The sequence below is a fragment of the Protopterus annectens genome, chromosome 10.part0 (assembly GCF_019279795.1).
Source record: "Protopterus annectens isolate FY-2018-M chromosome 10.part0, PAN1.0, whole genome shotgun sequence".
NCBI lineage: Eukaryota > Metazoa > Chordata > Ceratodontiformes > Protopteridae > Protopterus > Protopterus annectens.
Window position 1 is genome coordinate 1,838,633,954 of NC_056744.1, and position 18,881 is coordinate 1,838,652,834.

An 18,881-nucleotide genomic window follows, 5' to 3' on the forward strand; every position below is an offset into this window, starting at 1 on the left:
CAAGGGGTCTTGGCTGGTTACTCCGGACCTCAAGGAGGCATACCTGCATGTCCCAATCAGACAGAGTTGCAGAAGATACCTCAGATTTCTTGCAGGGTCAGAGCATTATCTTTTGGCTTATCTACTGCACCCAGAGTATTCACGAAATGCCTGGCATCAGTAATTGCACACTGCAGACTCCAGGGGATACAAATATACCCTTACCTGGACGACTGCCTTATATAAGCAGACAGCAAGCAAGCCTTGACAAAAAAACTTGAATTATGTCATTTACTTACTACAGGCATTGGGATACACAGTCAACTTACAAAAATCAAGACTACTGCTATCCCAACAAATAATTTTTCTAGGAGCCAAACTAGACACACAATCGCAAATGGCTTACCTCACAGACGAGAAGCAAGAACAATTACCACAGTATTTCAAAAGCCTAGCAAGTCTCACCCAGATGACTGCAAGGAAAATCCTGCAGGCCCTGGGTTTAGTGGCATCTTGCATTCTACTGATTCCACTGGGAAGACTACACATGAGAAAACTACAATGGTACCTAAAAAGTTTATGGTCTCAACACAGCCACAACTTAGAAGCAATTATCCCACTCATCCCATGTCTACAAAGGGAATTTCTGTGGTGGGCCCAAGCAAGCCAGTTAAACAAAGGTATGCCTTTCAACAAACCTCCAACAGGCCAAACAGTTACAACAGACGCCTCAGACCATGGATGGGGGGCGCACATGGAGGGCAGATGTATTCAAGGGCAATGGGCTCCCCAGGAAGTACATCTACACATCAATCAAAAAGAGATGTTAGCAGTAATGCATGCAATCGAGGCCTTCGGAAAATGTCTTCAACAAGGTCATCTACTAATAAAGACAGACAACACCACCACTGTTATGTGGTACATAAACGAGCAGGGAGGTACTCATTCTTGCCCCCTTTGCAGACTAACAATGGCTCTTTGGGAAAAATCCCTGAAACTGGACATACAGCTGCAATCCCAGTTTGTTCCGGGCAGGGACAATGTTCTGGCGGACAGTCTAAGCAGAAACATCATGGACCCGCACGAATGGATGCTACATCCAGACATTTTTGCTCAAATAACTCATGCATTGGGGAGGCCGGACATAGACCTCTTTGCCTCCCACCTCAATCATCATCTGAAAAAGTTCTGCTCGAGGACACACCATCCACAAGCCTGGAGAATAGATGCTCTCTCATTCAGCTGGAACTTGCTAACAATCTATGCATTCCCACCTCTACCATTAATGACCAAGGTGTTACTGAAAATCAAAGCAGAGCAACCAAAAGGCATCTTAATAGCTCCAGATTGCCAAGACAACACTGGTATCCATTACTAAGGAGCATAACTTGCACCAAACCGTGCCTCCTGCCTCAATGGCCTCTACTCTTGACTCGGCACAATTACAGGACGGTTCATCCCAACCTGCAAACTCTACAGCTGACAGCCTGGAGGGTCCCATGACTTCTACCCATATCTCATCTCTCTTTCCAAGGAAGTTCAACAGATATTATTGGAAGCACGCAGACCTTCCACCAGAAAGGCTTACTCAGCCAAATGGAAGAGATTCAACATCTGGAATACCAACAAGGGCCAGGATGCATCAGTAATGAGCATACCTCACATACTGGAATACTTGGCAGAAATGCTGCATAATGGACTCTCATTCTTCCATAAAAATTCATGCTTCAGCAATTTCAGCAACATACAACACTGATCCACCTGTGTTTTCACATCCTTTGCTGAGACAATTTCTAAGAGGGATAAAGAATATCAAACCTCCCAGAAAGCCACCAGTGCCTGCATGGGACCTCAACTTCGTGTTGGAAAAACTAACTCTTCCTCCTTTTGAACCAGCAGCATCTGCAGAATTGCAATTTCTTTCATGGAAAACAGTTTTCCTGTTGGCAATTACCTCAGCAAGAAGAGTCTTGGAGATACAGGCCCTCATGGCAGTGCCTCCATTTCTCATTTTTCACCAGGACAGGGTTTCTTTAAGAACCAACCCTTCTTTTATGCCAAAAGTCATTTCCAGGTGTCTCTGAACCAAGCAATTCACTTGCCCACTTTCTTCCCCAATCCTCAAAATAAGGGGGAAAAGCTGCTACATACTTTGGACATACACAGACAACTACGCTACTACTTGGACAGAACCAAGGCCAACAAAGTCTGACCAACTATTTGTAGCATACGCTCCTGCAGTGCAAGGAAAGGCAATTTCCAAGCAAACTATTTCAAAATGGATTGGACATTGCATCAGATTCTGTTATTCTTTCCATGGGAAGGGTGTGCCAGCCAATATCAGGCCACACTCCACCAGAGCTACAGCCACCTCCACAGCCTTCCTAAGAGGGGTGGCTACAAAGGACATTCTAGAAGCTGCTACATGGAGCTCCATGCATACATTTTCCAAGCACTACAACCTGCCTTTATATTCTAGATCCCGAGCAGGCTTTGCTTCGGCAGTCCTGCAGGGCATTTTAGCTACACCATCCTTATCTTAGAGCCTACCACCCCCAGCTTGGCTATGGTATTCAACCCATATGTAAGGACTGGAGTTGCATTCTTGAAGGACATAGTACAGTTTTGTGCCTACCATAAATGTTGTCCGATAGATCTGCAACTGCAGTCAGGTTTTCCCTCCCTCCTACCCCTTTGTGTATTGGGTCCACTTTCCTCCTTTTATAATTAGTTGGGGATATCGGTTATGGTGCATCTGTTTATTACTATTGTGTATGCCTGGAATTTTTTATCCAATTTCTAAATTTAGCCTTCCTTGGAGGGCACCTGGCATCTGGGGCAAGAAACACTGAGGAAGATGGCGTCGGCTGATGCTTTTATACCCCAGCCGCTCTGACATCGGGGAGGAGGCGACTTCAGCCGACGCCGGACCCAGACTTTGGAATCCGGCCGACCGAGGGCTGCCTGAGGCAGGACAAACAATTTGTAAGGACTGCAGTTGCATATCTATCTGACATCTATATTTATGGTAGGTACAAAACTGTACTTTTTAGAGTCTTCCCCAGACAACCCCCCCCCCCCCCCCGAGGAGGTTCATTGAAAGCATACATGTAAAAGGAGGCACATAGACTGCCTGCTGGAGTCTTTCATGGAAGACACTGACTTGGAGGAAGGGGAGGGTTCCCCCCGACCACCCCTGGTGTAGATCTCATTTGGAGACTTCATGGAGATCCTGTGACAGTCCGTCCCAAAACCCAACCCTGACAAGTCTGTGTTCCTGGAGGCATTTGGCGCAGGACCCTCTACTTCCTGGACCCCCCCCCTGCAGATCCTCTCGTGGATCTTGTGACATCTTCGGCATGGAAGGAGCTTGACATGGTGGAGCCTATTCCAAAGTACCCATTAAGGTACTCTGCGCCCACACAGACAAAGCCACATTGGTCAAATGGACCTTCCCTGTCGATGCCATGGTGAAAGCTCTCGCACAGGAGAGCTCCACGGTTCACCCGCTGGACCGAGAGTCCAGGACGTTGGACCATTTTGGGAAGTGGGCCTGTGCTTCAGCCACATTCACTGTGCGTTCGCTGAACTATATGGCACACACTATTAGGCTTCAGCGAGACCTAGTGAAGGTCACAGAGTCTAGCCCAAGGTCCATGTCGGCGGAGGATAAGGTTTTCTCCTCCAGAATGGCCACCCTCATTTCCATTGCCAATATCTATATGCGGCTTCTCTCTCGTGCTACAGAGAGTGCTGCTAGAGCTGCTGGGGCAGGCATTGCCAACGGGCATCACACCTAGCTCCGGCTTTCTATCTTCAGAGCCCTTCAAGGCATCCTTTACGAATGCCTTGTATGATGATCCACACTTATGGGAAAGATGGTACGTGACCTGATGCAGAGCGAGAAGGACAGGAAGACTCTGCTGTTGGTATCTGCTTCTCAACCCCTCAACAGTCCTTCAGGAATCGGCGGGGGCAAAGATGATGTGGTTCCAGAAGTTTCGCTGTTATTCCCAGGGCACCTGGGACTCGCCTTCCACCAGAGGCAGTGGGGAATTTGACAGACGCTGCTCTTGCAGCAGAGGGGGCCCGAGGAATCCAGAGTCTCTGGATCCGTTCCTGGACAGGCCCGTACAACAGCCCTAAATGACTGCCCGGCTGCTCGTCTCTGGAGGCAGTTGGGGGTTGACTCTTATCGGCCTGTGAATCCATTACAGATTATCAGTGGGTGTTGCAAATCCTATCCAGTGGATATTCAGTCCCCTTCTTTCAAAGGTCAAACCTGGCCGTGTTCCTCCCGGACTTTCCACCCACGCAAAGGGAGGCAGCAACACTAGAAACTACTTCCAAGCTGCTAGAAAAACGAGTCATCCAGCCCATTCCCCCAGACCAGTCAAGATTAGGAATTTATTCCAGATTCTTTTTGGTGCCAAAGAAAATGGACTTGAGGCTATTTCTGGATCTCTCTACCCTGAATCTGTCATTTGCCGAGATATAATTCCTGATGGTCGCACTATAATCTGTCCCTTTTGCAGGAAAATGACTGGGTGCACTTAGTACGCATCTTAAAGGTCTACTATCACATCAAAATGGACAGATGCTCTGAGGTTTCTCTGCTTCCGGCTGGGGGCCAGTCATTACCAATTCAGATCACTACTCTTTGGTCTCACCACAGCCCCCAGGGTGAAGTGGTGGTGGTAGCAGCTCACCTGTGGCTGTAGGGCTTCCAGGTCTGGACGATTGACTCCCCTCTGCCCCCTCCAGGCATAGACTCTGCCAAGCCTGGGACTTTCTCGTCTGAACTGCCCACCAGCTGGGCATCACCATCAATCTCAACAAATTTAGTTTACAACTGGTTCAAGTTTGAGATTTTATTGGGGCCCGCTTGGACACCATTCAGACCAAGATCTTCCTGACACCCGAAAGACTTCACTCCCTCAAACAGCACGTCTTATACATTCTTCAAGTTCATCTCCTCCTGCATAGTTGGTTTTAAGGGTGTTTAGGTCCATGGCGGCCACGATCACCCTCGTCCCCACAGCTCTGTTACATATGAGGGTGCTGCAATGGACTCTGGCAGTCCAGTGGTCCTTTCTGGATCTACCACAGTCGCATCCTATTTGTCTATCCTGGGAATGCAGACTCTCCTCTTTGGTGGATTCAGTCCCTAGATCATCTTTGCGGTCGTCTATTTATTCTCCCCATCCCTCTGACCTCTCCCTGCTCGGGTGGGGTGTGCTTTGCTTGGGAAGAACAGTTCAAGGCATACGGTCTTCCTGGAGACCCAGTTGCAATATAAACATCCTGGAGATGAGGGTGATGCTATTGGCTTTGCAAGCTCTTCAGACCCATCTTCCCCTAGGGACAATTGCCATCCAGACCGACCAAATGTTGTCTGGTACATCAACAAACGGGGGGGATGGGGACCAGGTCTTATCCCCTTTGCCACAAAGCCATGAGATTGTGGGAGTGGGCCATCTCCACTGGCTGTTTTCTGGTGGCAGCACACATTCCAGGGAGGTCCAACATTCTAGCGGACAGGCTAAGCAGGTCTGTCCTGATGTCTTACGAGTGGTCTCTGAATCCTTCAGTAGCGAAGCAGATCTTTCTAAAGTGGGGTTAGCCTTCCAGCGAGTTCTTTGCCTCTCTTTCCAGCGCTAAGTTCAGTGAGTTTTTCACTCTGAACCCTCCTCTGGGGGGAGCCCCCAAGAGATGCTTTAGTTCATGCTTGGCCCTCTGGTCTTCTCTATGCTTATCCTCCTCTTCCCATGATCTCAAAATTCATCCAGAAAACACGATGGCTGGGGAGCTCAGTCATCTTCATTGCCCCCTTCTGGCCTTGCCAAGTATGGTTCCCTTCTCTGTGGTCTTATGTAGTGTCCTCCCTGGATGTTGGATCTGTTTCCGGATCTGATTTTGCATCCCTCAGGGATCCCACATCAAGATTTGTCCAGTCTGAAGCTCACCACTTGGCTGCTCCAGTTCTCATGATAGTTAGGACTCCCGGCTTATATCCAGTTAAGTAGATTCTGGTAGAGGCTCATAGATCTTCCACGAGGAAGACTTATTCCAGTAAATAGAAGTGTTTCTCCATTTGGACAGCTCAGTGGGATTTGGATCCTTTCACTGCTCCGGTTGGAGTTTCTGGCAAGCATTTTCCAGCTAAGTGCCAGTTTCTCTACAGTTAATCTTCAATTGGCAGCTATTTCTAACTTCCGCATAGGGGATAATTCAGCTTCTCTAGCTTCTAAGTTCTGCAAAGCCTTTTTGAAGGGTACATTTTTTCTTAGGCCACTGATTAAAGGATCCTACGCCTCCTTGTCCTTCAAGCCTTGGTTTCTTCCCCTTTTGAACCCACTGCTTCAGTGGATCTACAATTCCTGTCTTGGAAGACGGCCTTTCTGATTGCTATTACTTCAGCCAAAAGGGTGTCGGAGCTTCAGGTCTTATTGATTAAGCCGCCTTACATGATTTTCGATAAAAACAGAGGTTCTACGTGCACTAATCCTTCCCTTTTATCTAAAGTGGCTTCAGAATCAAAACCTCAATCAGGTTATCAACCTCCCTGTCTCCTTTCCGAACTTTCAAAATAAAGGGGAGTATGAATTTTACCTGCTTGGATGTTCATAGACTATTAAGATTTTACTTGCACAGAACAAAGGCCTTTGGCAAGTCTGCAACTTTTTGTTTCCTATTCTAAGCCCTTTTTAGGGAAGCCTGCATCTAAGGTCACCATTGCTCATTGGATTTCTCAGTGTATACTCTTGGCGTATTCAGCAAAGGGAGTGCCTCTGCCAGGTCATGTTAAGGTGCATTCTACTAGGTCTGTGGCTACTTCAGCCACCTTTTGGTCCAAAGCTTCCTTGGATGACTTGCTCTGCGGCTACCTGGGCATCTTCACATACTTTCATCTCTCATTACAGATTAGATCTTCTCTCCATAAGCAGGGCATTCATTGGCTCTGCCGTGTTATGGAATATCCTTCCATGAGGGCCTCTCAAGTGTTTGGTAACTGGGGACTCAGGTTGAAGACCAAATTAAGACAACAACTTCAGATAACGAAGTTATGTACTCTCCATTGTGTTTTATCTGAGTTGTTGCTCTTTGTCTTCAACCATCCCTCCTTCCCCCTGTCTCATATAGGCTGTGTGGTGGTCTGGCTGGATAAGACATGACCATCTCTTTGGTATAATCTGTTGTTCCTGTTGCACTCAGTTTTGATGTCAGGGAGAAAGTGTCAGGTTTGGTTGCTATGGGGGGGGGGGGGCAGCAAACTCACTCTGAAGGGAGGAAGGAAATGGGGGCATTATGGGTAGGGGAGGAGCTCTGAGCTCGGCTCAGATGCTGTAGAAATGCAGCAAAGTCTGATCCGTGCCAGATATGCATTCCCAAGGGTTGAAGACAAATGAAGGGCAACAACTCTGATGGAACATTATGTTGAGTATGTAACTTTGTTGGATTGGATTAGAGCGGTGGCTCGGACCCACGTATCCTATCAGACAAACTGGGATGAAGGAATCCACCACTATGGTAAGTAACTTTCATTTATTACATGTAAATACATGAGAAATTGGCATGCATAGTCTGGTTTTGAATTTACAGTTTTACATTTATGTATAGGAAAAATATGAGCGAGGTAGTGTGGGAAATAGGAGTAGAAAGCAGACAGGAGGTGAGGAATATGCAGGTTGTGTGTTTATTTTTAACTGATATCGAGATGAGAAAACTAGTGAAATTGAGCTAAAATATAGAAGGTACTGAGTATGAGCTGAAAGTTTGAGGGAGGAGACGGACGTGGCAGTAGGGGCAAAGGAGTCAAAGACAGTGAATTTGACCTTGGTCTTAGATTCTAAATAGTACAGGACTAGTGTACATATTCTTAGCCTGTATGCTTATAGTCCACCCCTCACTACTGGTCATAAATTTTAAGGATGATTCTACATCCGAGACAACCTAGAAAAGTTGCAATTCCATATGACCTGAAATTTATGTTGAAAAAACTCGCACAGCCATCCTTTGAACCAGCAACATCATCCCTTAAATTTGTGACATGGAAACTGGCCATCATATCAGCCAGGAGGATTTGAGAATTACATACACTTGCAGGTAGCAGTTTGGTATTCCATAAAGACAAATTGGTCTGCAGGCAGACTGTCTTTGTGCTTTAAGTATTAGCAGAATTTTCCCTTTAAACCAGTTCATACAGCTGTCTGCTTATCACTTCCCCACAGAGTTTACATGTATCCCTTTCACAGGGCTTTTTAGGACTGTATAGGTTGAAGGAGAGCCCAGATTTCCAAGGTCTTTTGACTACTTTGAGTTCTCTATCAGGAGGATGTTATGGAGGATCATATCTCAGGTCGAGACTTTGCCCAGGAGTCTGTGTGAGAGGCTTTCCTAGTCTGTTTTTGAGTCAAGAAAGACCCTGGGGTGGTATGGGCAGATAGCAGTTTACTACTGGGAGAATGATGATATGCCAGGGATACTGGTCTCCTCCCTCTGGCCTGAAGGGGCAGGGGGCTCTAAGCTTCTGTTGCAGAAGTCCTAGAAGTCTGTATTTTCACAACAGTAATTTGCTCAAAATTTAAGTTCCTTACACAGTTCTTCTGTGCAGTAGTAGCTTTTGTCAGCAGAGCTGTAGTAGATGATGATGTAGGAGCTCAGTTAGTTAAAAACTCTGTATGTAGTACATTTCAGAGCTGAATGGCCTAGTCTGCTAATGCATGGAGTGTGGGGGATTTTGTTTACTGCAGTTCACCTGCACCCTCCTCCCCAGCAAAGGTTGGTATACTCAGTGGTTTTGTGGTTTGGGTTTGAACAGACGCTATTGCATAGCTAATCTTTTTATATTGTACTTGGTGATTGCACATAAATGTTGATTCTCATTGTCCAGTGGTTTGGATTTGAACCGACGCTATTGCATAGCTAATCTTTTTATATTGTACTTGGTGATTGCAGATACATGTTGATTCTCATTGTCCAGTGGTTTGGATTTGAACCAACGCTATTGCATAGCTAATCGTTTTATATTGTACTTGGTGATTGCACATAAATGTTTATTCTCATTGTCCAGTGGTTTTGTGGTTTGGATTTGAACCGACGCTATTGCATAGCTAATCTTTTTATATTGTACTTGGTGATTGCACATAAATGTTGATTCTCATTGTCCAGTGGTTTTGTGGTTTGGATTTGAACCGACGCTATTGCATAGCTAATAGTTTTATATTGTATTTGGTGATTGCAGATAAATGTTGATTCTCATTGTCCAGTGGTTTTGTGGTTTGGAATTGAACCGACGCTATTGCATAGCTAATAGTTTTATATTGTACTTGGTGATTGCACATAAATGTTGATTCTCATTGTCCTTTTAATTTTGCTGTTTTTAATCGCTCTGCAGTGCACCACGTAAAATGCGTGACATTCAGTTTGATCCTTACGTCAATCTGATGACTCCGAAAGAGAAGGAGTGGGTGATCAAAGTGCAGATGATCCAGCTGCAGAGTGAGAATCCTCACTTGGACGATTACTACTACCAGGTTAGTATGTGTAGGTCAGAATACTCTGCAGTTCTTATTGCCAGGGCAGTGTGTGTAGGTGAGTACTCTCTCAATGTTTACTACCAGCTCAGTGTTTGTGTATTGGAGGTATGTTTTATTTTAATTCTGCAATCCATGTTTAAACATGGAGTTTTGGTCTGTACTTTGGTGCTGGGTTAGTATAATCCTTTATTGCGCTCATAGAACATAAATGCCACTGACACAGAACTTGGAAAACCTTACCTTTTCCCACGTAGGGCTCACTGCACTTTGTTTTAGGTGTGCTTTCACTGTTTGTTTGAATAGTACTAGTTGTTGGTGACTAGCAGGACACAGCAGTTGTCTGCTGGCTTATGAAGGAACTTTGGTCTGCAATTTCATAACGGCAACTTTTCATTGACAGAGTACACTGTGCAGCTCTTATCCAGTGCAGATGACTCAAAGTAGTGTGTAACTAAGTGCAAAACTGACTACATAGAAGGCATGGGGCATATAGATGCAGTTTGAGAAAGTCAGACAGTGGGCAAGCAGAGAGGAGCAGGTGCCAGTCTGTAGGTGTTAAAATGTTTTAATGAAGATAAGAGGTTCATTTTGTAATTCCAGAGACGGCCGTTGTGAACCTTGGGATGGTGAGACTGTACCAGTTAAAATGTTGAAAGTATAAGCCACCTTTTGGGTGTCTTCCATTCTCACCCTGTTCTGAGGGACAGTAATTCCAGTATTGGCATATACAAGTAACAGGTGTGAGAGGGTGCTGCCCCCACCAGCAGAGGTGCAGAAACCTTTAAAGGTGTAACAGCAAGCTTAATTAACTGTTACTGTAGTAAAACTGAATATTATTTGTATAGGTTTGGGGATTGGGGAATCTGTAATCCTGACAAAATTAGTCCAACTGTAAGACGAATGCATTAAAGGCAAACTCCAGAAAACTGAACTTGGGTGTACCGTGCATGTTCTTGGGTAGCTGGTCTGAAGCATCGTCAGTCTGACATTTAGCATGGATTTTAGATTAGGTAATGAAGTCCCTTTGGGAGGGGGGAATTTTCCCCTATTTCGAGAAATGTACTTTAGTAGCATGGTTGGTGTAAATTTAGAAATGTACTTCAGTAGCATTCTTGGTGTAACTTTTAGTTGTCTGTTTGCTAGATCTCAGAATCGAATTCTGAAAATACTAATAATCATAGACTGTGGAAAGTTAATGGAGTTCCTGGGCCGAATACAACCTCTGTCCATTGAATTTATTAATGCATCTTTGATGTCGAGATTCTGAACCACCTACTCACAGGAAGCCTGACCATTTTTTACAGGGTGAGTTCCTGAAGTACTTGTGTAGGAACCCTGTTGTGAGTCAGTGGTGTCCATGAATGCCAAGAAGGGAAAGTAAGTTGTGTAAAATCTTACTGTAACAGTAGATGTTCTGTTCACTGTTGTAGTATTCTTAATACAAGACCTCCTGCCAAGGATAGCCCAATGACCTGCCAGTATACCAAAGCCTTTAGTATCTACAGACACTTTACATAGCACTTATGCTCTCCATATAGGGCATAAAGGTGACATACATCCCTAGGGACATGGAGGAATATGTGCATCCAGAAGGAGATGAGGGAGAGATGAACCCTTTGGCCTGGAAGGTAAGGAGAACCGCCTAGAACAGAGGGGTCAGGAGGGAGAGAGTGAATGCTGTTACACTGAAGAGAAGGACATTTATGGTTTAAGGTAAGATTTTACATAACTGTGCTGTCTTTCCGTGTCACTGTTGCAGTATTACTAATGTAAGTGGGAGTACAAAAACTCAAGAGGAAACCTGGGAGGAGGATATCTCTGAAGACCCCACAAGAAACCCATGTAGGATAGCCCTAAACTTAATGCTCATTAAAGGTATGGACAGAAGACCAAAGAGTAGCCGCAGGGATGCGTAAAGGTATGGACAGAAGACCACAGAGTAGCTGCAAGGATGTGTACAAAGGTATGGACAGGAGACCAAAGGGCAGTCGCAATTATGCAAGTGGTATCCAGCCCCTTGGAAACGGCACCAGAGGAAGCACGACTCTAGTAAAGTGAGCCTTTTCTGAACAGGAAACTAATAACAAATAGAAATGGCTTTAAAAGTGGTCTGTTTAGAAACCGCTAAACCCAAAGACCTGCAATGAAGAATAAAAATCTGCTCAACTTTGTGAATAACTTTTAGTTTATATAAATAATATCTGAGCTGCCTGTGCAAATCAAGGTGTGAAGAACGTCCTCATTGGCAGACACTGGAGAAGGAGAAAAGGAAGGAAGATGAATGGGACCGATTGACCCACCTTGGGGATAAAAGGAATAGTATGAAGAGGCACCATGTCTCTCTGAAAAACTAAAAGGGGAGGAGCAGCCATGTTAGCCTGAAGCTCAGACACTCTTAGCTAAGTGAGGGCTAAAAGAACAGTTTTCCCAAGAACAATGCTGTAAAGAAGCTGAAGCAGCAGGCTGAAAAAGAGCCTGGGTCAGTTTTTCAAGAACAAAGTTGAGGTCAAAGAAAGGTGAAATTGGCTTCCTGGGAAGCCTGATATGAAGGACGCCTTTTAAGAAATTGTTTGACCTCAAATCTAGAGGTCCAAGGAGGAGCTAAGGGCAGACAGGCAGAAATTGCTGATAAGTGAGCTTTGACTCACCATGGAACCGATGCACAAATAAGAGATACCCATAGGAGCCTGCACAGATAAGCCACTGGTCAGAAAATCTCTTCATTTGGACAAGTAAGAGTTTCTGGTAGTGGGATTCCTAGCCTCCTGCAGGACCTGAAGCATGTCCTTAGGGTTTGATCCCTTTTAGGCACCGCTTTTCTATCACCCCCCAGTGTCAGTCAGAGTAGATAAGTGAGGATGACCCTTTGCCTTGTGTGAAAAGGTCCACCTGGTGAGGTAACATGGTGATTCTCTGGCCAAAAGAGAAAGAAGGGGGGGCCAATGGTGTCTGGTTCAAAAGCAAGTCACTAGCAAGATTTTGGGGGAATCCTGCCTGATATTGGTCAAGACCTTCAGAAGCAAAGGAAGGTGTACAGGAAGATCCCCTTCAAATGCAGGGACTGGGTATCCACTTTCCACTTGGGGCTCTGGAACAGAATACAGGAAGTTGTCTGGTCAGAGGGGAGGCAAAAAGATCTACAAGAGGAATACCCCACGGATGGACTATGTCCAGAAACATATCTGTGTGAAGCATCCATTCATGAGCTTGTGTGCGGGACTTGCTCAGAGTCTATGTTGGAGTTGTACTCTGAGGAAATGTAAACTGCCTGAAGAGTCATCTGATACTGGATGGCTGGATCCTGGACCTGAAGAGCTAGCCTGCAAAGGAGGTGGGATCTTGTTACCCACTTGCTTGTTGACATAGCTCACCACTGTGGTACTGTCTGTGGAAACGTTTGAGGGATCTTGTTACCCACTTGTTCACATAGCTCATCACTGTGGTGTTGTCTGTGGAAACGTATGAGGGATTTTGCTTGCTTGTTGACATGGCTCATCACTGTGGTATTGTCTGTGGAAACATTTGAGGGATCTTGTTACCCACTTGTTGATAGCGCACCACTGTGGTATTCTCTGTGGAAACGTTTGAGGGATATTGTTACCCACTTGCTTCTTGACATAGCTCACCACTGTGGTACTGTCTGTGGAAACGTTTGAGGGATATTGTTACCCACTTGCTTCTTGACATAGCTCACCACTGTGGTACTGTCTGTGGAAACGTTTGAGGGATCTTGTTACCCACTTGTTGACATGGCTCATCACTGTGGTATTGTCTGTGGAAACAAAACGGAAAAATGGAGACAAGTACAGAAAGCAACACTCCACCAAACAAAGTCACTTGTGGAGGAAATAAGGCACCAAAATCTTCTTTTCTAATATTTTAATAGTCCACAGCACCACTCCAACACTCCAACCAGGAACACAGCAAAATTCAAAGCTCATAAACGCCAGATCTCACCACTGCGTTTTCGTTTAGATCACTTCTTCGGATGTAATGAGTACATACTGAGCTTTCTGTTCACCATAAATACACAAATCACCATAATTAAGTAATTAAACAATCAATTATATAATTAGACAATTAAAAAGGCTCAAATAAGCAACCTAAAGTAAAAAAACATGCTTAACCATATTCTATAGCAGTTACTTAATCACTAAAAAAAAAATTTTATTATATGATACTTGTAAACAATTAAATATATATGTAAAAAACTTTAACATATATCCTAAACTTAAAAATAATTATTTAAAAATGGAAATAAGATAGTATGACTACATATTCCCTAATCACAGTGCCATCTGCTGACTAAAATGAGAAATGCTTTTATATATATATATATATATATATATATATACACATATATATATATATATCTATATATATATATATATATCTATATATATATATATATATATATATATACATATATATATATACATATACACACACACACACACACACCTAGTGGTACTTTAACAGCCTGAACAATTCATATAGACTTAGACTTAAATAAATATTTATAATCATGTTTATCCTATAAAGTGCATAAAAACATATTATAAAAGTAATAATAATGTACAAATTCATGATATTACAATACAGTCAATGAAAAAATAAAGAAATAATTAGAGCTTAGCTGCTCATTTTTAAAACTGGAGCAATAGAAAGGCAATCATTCAGCCCAGGGGTTTACAGGGGTGAACAGAAAGCTCAGTATGTACTCAGTTACATCCGAAGAAGTGATCTAAACGAAAACGCAGTGGTGAGATCTGGCGTTTATGAGCTTTGAATTTTGCTGTGTTCCTGGTTGGAGTGGTGCTGTGGACTATTAAAATATTAGAAAAGAAGATTTTGGTGCCTTATTTCCTCCACAAGTGACTTTGGTGGATTGTCTGTGGAAACGTTTGAGGGGTCTTGTTACCCTCTTGTTGACATGGCTCATCACTGTGGTGACGTCTGTGGAAACGTTTGAGGGGTCAGAATGAGAGTATGAAAAGCATGAAGAGCATGAAATGGAGCACTCGCCTCTCTCTCCTCGCCTCACTTCTCTTTGATGGTGACGTGGTTTGACTACTGAAGACACCGAAGATCCTCAACCTTGAGAAAGCTAAAGGATATCCCCTGTCTGAGGCATCTGTAAAGCACTCTTGAGCTGAGACTGTAAAGGAAGCCCCGGGTTCATAGAAAGTTAATGAATCCACCACTGAAGCTTGAGATTGAGACGAGGAAGAAAGGAAACCGGAAAGTCCAAAGGATCACAATGCTGAAGGTACACTGACTTGAGGTACTACTGAAGCTTCCTTATGAAAATGGTGGAAGCCATGAACCTAAGGACTCTGAGAAAGACTGTCTGTGACTGAATCTGGATGAAGAAGAGAATGGAAAAAGGCAATCTGAGACTGGGCCTTGGGGCAGGCAGAAAGCCAGCATGGGGATGGTCTGGATCCTGCAACCAAGGGAAACCTGATCCTGTGAAGGTGTTGAATGAACCCCAAAACCTGCAGCACAGAGAGAATGGAAAAAGGCAATCTGAGACGGGGCCTTTGGGCAGGCAGAAAGCCAGCATGGGGGTGGTCTGGATCCTGCCACCAAGGGAAACCTGATCCTGTGAAGGTGTTGCAGCAGCGAAATAATGAGTTGGAGATCCTAAGGTAGAGCTTTGGGGGATGAAACCTAAATGAGAAGATAATCCATATAAGGAAATATCTGAACCCCCTCTCATTCTGCAAAAAGCACTGACAGGAAGGTGGCATTTGGGAGTACTCTTGGGGCAGTAGAGAGGCCAGAGGGCAAAGCAGAGAACTGAAAATGCAATGCAGAAATAGAGAAATACAAAATTGCTGAAAACAGGATGGATGGGGGATATCAAGGTTTGCATTCCTTGAGATTCAGACAGACCAGAAAAGCCCGGGGAAGAAGAGGAAATAGTTTTGAAGAAAACATCCGAAAGGAAGGGACCTTGAGAAAGACCAGAGCTGGTCTCTGCGTGCCCTTCTTCCTGGGAACTGGAAACATTCTGGAATAAAAAAAAAACTAATTTCTTGGGCAGGGGACACAGCTTGAATGGTGCCTTGGGTCGATAGAGAATGAAGCACCTCTGGGAAGAAAGGAAACTGTTCCCAAGGAGGTTGAGGGATGCCCAGAAAGGGAGGGAGAGACTTACAAACCTGGCTTGTCTTGAAAAGAGCATTTCTGGGATAGAGGGGTCTGTGTAGATTTAGGAGGTACAGGTCTAGAACACTTTTTTTTTTTTTTTACTCTTGGGGTGGAGGGCAAGACCTGTCTGTGAACCAAAGCAGATTTGGAAGCTACGTTTATTAAAGTAGTGGGGCATCAGCTGCATCATAACTACGTTTATTAGTGTTGGGCAATTTAAGAGGCAGAACCCAACAAGGAAAGAGACGAAGCCTTCTCCTCAGAATCGGGAAGATCACAAATAACCTGGGAAACTTGAGAAAGGAAGGCTAAAACACACCTGGTCCATACGAGTCTAGCAGATAATAGCCCTAAAAGACAGAGTGGCAGCAGTATAGACTGTTTTGCCCAGCCTTTCCATGGCCCTACCAACCTTATTTGAAGGAAGCAGCTTGGTGGAGGACAAGAGCTTGGAGGGTTTGTCAGAGGAAATGCTATAAAGACTTAATAGTCAGGCACCTTATAAAATCTGTTGGGTTTCTTGGGAGCTAGGGCTAAGAATCAGCCTACAGAAGCTGCTAAAAAGGTGTCCAGAAGGGTAGCCAGGACTGAAAGAACTGCAGAATGCTTGGGAGACTCCAAGAAGGAGCTCATAATACTTTTGGATATCAGAAACCTTAGAGCAGTCTAAGAATCCCATCATATGGGAAATAGTGCCCTTAAAGGGGAATCTTTACTAATAGAATCCTTTTCCTCTGAGCTATAGTCCAAGGTGGAAGGTATCCGAGAAGAGTAGGCTAATGACTTTTCCCCCAAATCCTAATCTTTGTCAGAGGAATCGTGTTTCCATGGGCTGTTTGAGGAGTGGAAGAGCAGGGAGAGGCAGGAAGAGAGACCCCTTGAGGCTTTAGATCCCTTAAAGCACTTAACGGAGTAGTCTTGCAATTTTCACTGGGGATCCTCAACTGCAGGGGAAATATGCTTGGTTTTATTTCTTTTTTTGAGGGACATTCACATGAAAAACCCTGAGAGGGTTGGACCCTTGGTTTTCAAGGTAAATAGACAAGGAGAAGCAACTGCGTAGGTTCTTTGGGACAAATGGCTGGGACGTGGAGCACTGTGGGATTGTGGGAAGCACCCAGACGAGGGATACTGGTCATGTTTATCTTTATGGGGTAATACATTTTACCTTTCTGAATTACATGAATAGCACTAAAATCAGATGTGCACCACTGGAGTTAATTGTCTGAAAAATGTCCTGGTAACGCAGAAGAGAGAGAAAGATGTTCAGACTGGCGACAAAAGTTTTGACGTTTGTGTGTTTGTATGCCACCTTTATGCCCTCCACCTTGCACGGGGAGCTTACATTTGACATGCCTGTAGATAAAGGCTTTGGTATACTGGCCAGTCATTGGGCTGTCCTTGGCAGGAGGTCCCTTGTATTATGAATACTGCAACAGTGATATGGAAGGACATCTACTGTGGCTCTGACGAGGAATCTGTTTTCTAACAAAGTAAGATTCATAGTATGCTAGGGGTGATGATGTAAACCTTTGTAATTCTCGCCTTAAACTTTTTGCGCACACACTGAAGAAGTTCATTGTGCTTCACTGTTGCAGTAATAGCCTTTAGTCAAATATGTATTTGTTGGGTGGAAAACATCCCCCACCAGTGCCCACTCTGTTTTGCCATGGTTCAGAGTGCTGTGTTCCCAGATGTCTCCAGAGGTCTTATTGTAACTTTAGAGCAGTCTCTGTAAAAGTGCATGGAAAGCGTGTGTGTGTGGCTTTCGCATGTCTAGTTATTAGAAGCAGCCATCTTTACTAAGCACTACAAGACCCCCCCCCCCACACGCCTAGGACTTTTTTTTTCTAGACCTCTCCTGCATGGAATTCTGGACTTCAGTGTCTCTCTAGTTTCCCTTCCTTTGTCTCTAGTCCCATGCATGGTGCCTTAGCACATCTCCCATGTAAGAGGAATACGCGCCCAAAAGAGTAAGTAGTTAGATGCAGATGCTGTATTCCAGCTCTTATAGCTCTCCCAGGCTCAGATTTGTTCAAGTAGAGGCGCCTTTGCAGTTGCTTTTGATTACGTGTTCTGAGACCTTTGGCAAGATCCCTGTGGAAGCTGCCGTGTCGGCACTGTCTACATCCACTCAAGCAGAGTTTACCAGGATGTCAGACTGGTCTGGAGCTGCTAGGCATACATCAACTTCTAGTGCCCTTATCTTGGTTACTGGGGGAGGGCTCTCTCCCTTGCATCATTATTTGCAAGGAGATCCTGGGAGACCAGATCCAGGTTGAAGCCACTTGCCTGAGGCCTGCCCTGCTTCAGCTAATGACCCGCCTAGTATTAGACTTGCTTGCCCTGGCCTCTGCTGCTGTGGGTCTCGTGGAATCTGTGTTTTTTTATGGCTGGGTCCAGGCAAACACTCTACCCAGGTATCTACTACGAAAAGAAAACTGGGATGTTCTATCCCTGTCATTGCAGTGTTTACTTATCAGAAGCATCCTGTCAAGGATACCACATACCCAAGCTTTGGCATGCTGACTGGATGTCTTCCTCTTGCAGTGTATGTCCTTATCCCTCAAATGTGAGAATGCAAAGCAGCACATATGGGATATACTGATGTGAAAGTCTCTGAACTTTCTTCGCCAGCTGGCATGTTGCCCTCAGTCGGCCTGAATTCCAAAGTCTTGGATCCTGCGTCGGCTGCAGTCGCTCCCTTCCCTGATGTCAGGTCGTCAGGGGTATAAAAGAAGCAGCCGACTCCAGCAGGATCACCCAAATGTAATGACTGCAACAGTGAATACACTCAAACATCTACATTTATGGTAAGTGTACACAACTGTACTTTGATTGCCAGTCTTTTGTGTCAAAATCCCTTAAAAGTTGCTTAACTTTTCTCTCATTTTTCTTGAATTGCATTCTGAAGGAACTCTCTCATGGTAGTATGAATTCTGAATCCTCCCTATCTGATGTCCTTATGCAGCCAGAGAAGCTTAAATCAAAAGCTGAAGCTTCTGTTGTCCAGTCTGAGCTGGACATCTCTGCTGTGACACTTCATCAGGCGTCAGACTGCCTGTTTTTAGTAGCTGCTCCTGCTGTTATGACTCCATTGGAAGTTGCTTAAGGTGCAGCCTTTTTAGCACATCCTGCTTAACCTATCAGATGTCCATTTAGAATGTGAAGGGGAGAGCCTTGGCTGGTTATATCGAGACAAGAGGG

At 44.6% G+C, this 18,881-nt stretch overlaps 1 protein-coding gene across 2 annotated transcripts in view; it reads left to right on the forward strand.

Annotated features, from left to right (window-relative positions):
• Positions 1-18,881, forward strand: part of PATL2 (PAT1 homolog 2) — an 837,187-nt gene that overhangs the window by 323,846 nt on the left and 494,460 nt on the right. For both annotated transcript variants that reach the window (XM_044086703.1, XM_044086702.1), the window contains one exon: positions 9,377-9,515. In XM_044086703.1, coding sequence (XP_043942638.1) covers positions 9,377-9,515 — 139 coding nt within the window. The remainder of the gene's footprint in view (positions 1-9,376; positions 9,516-18,881) is intronic.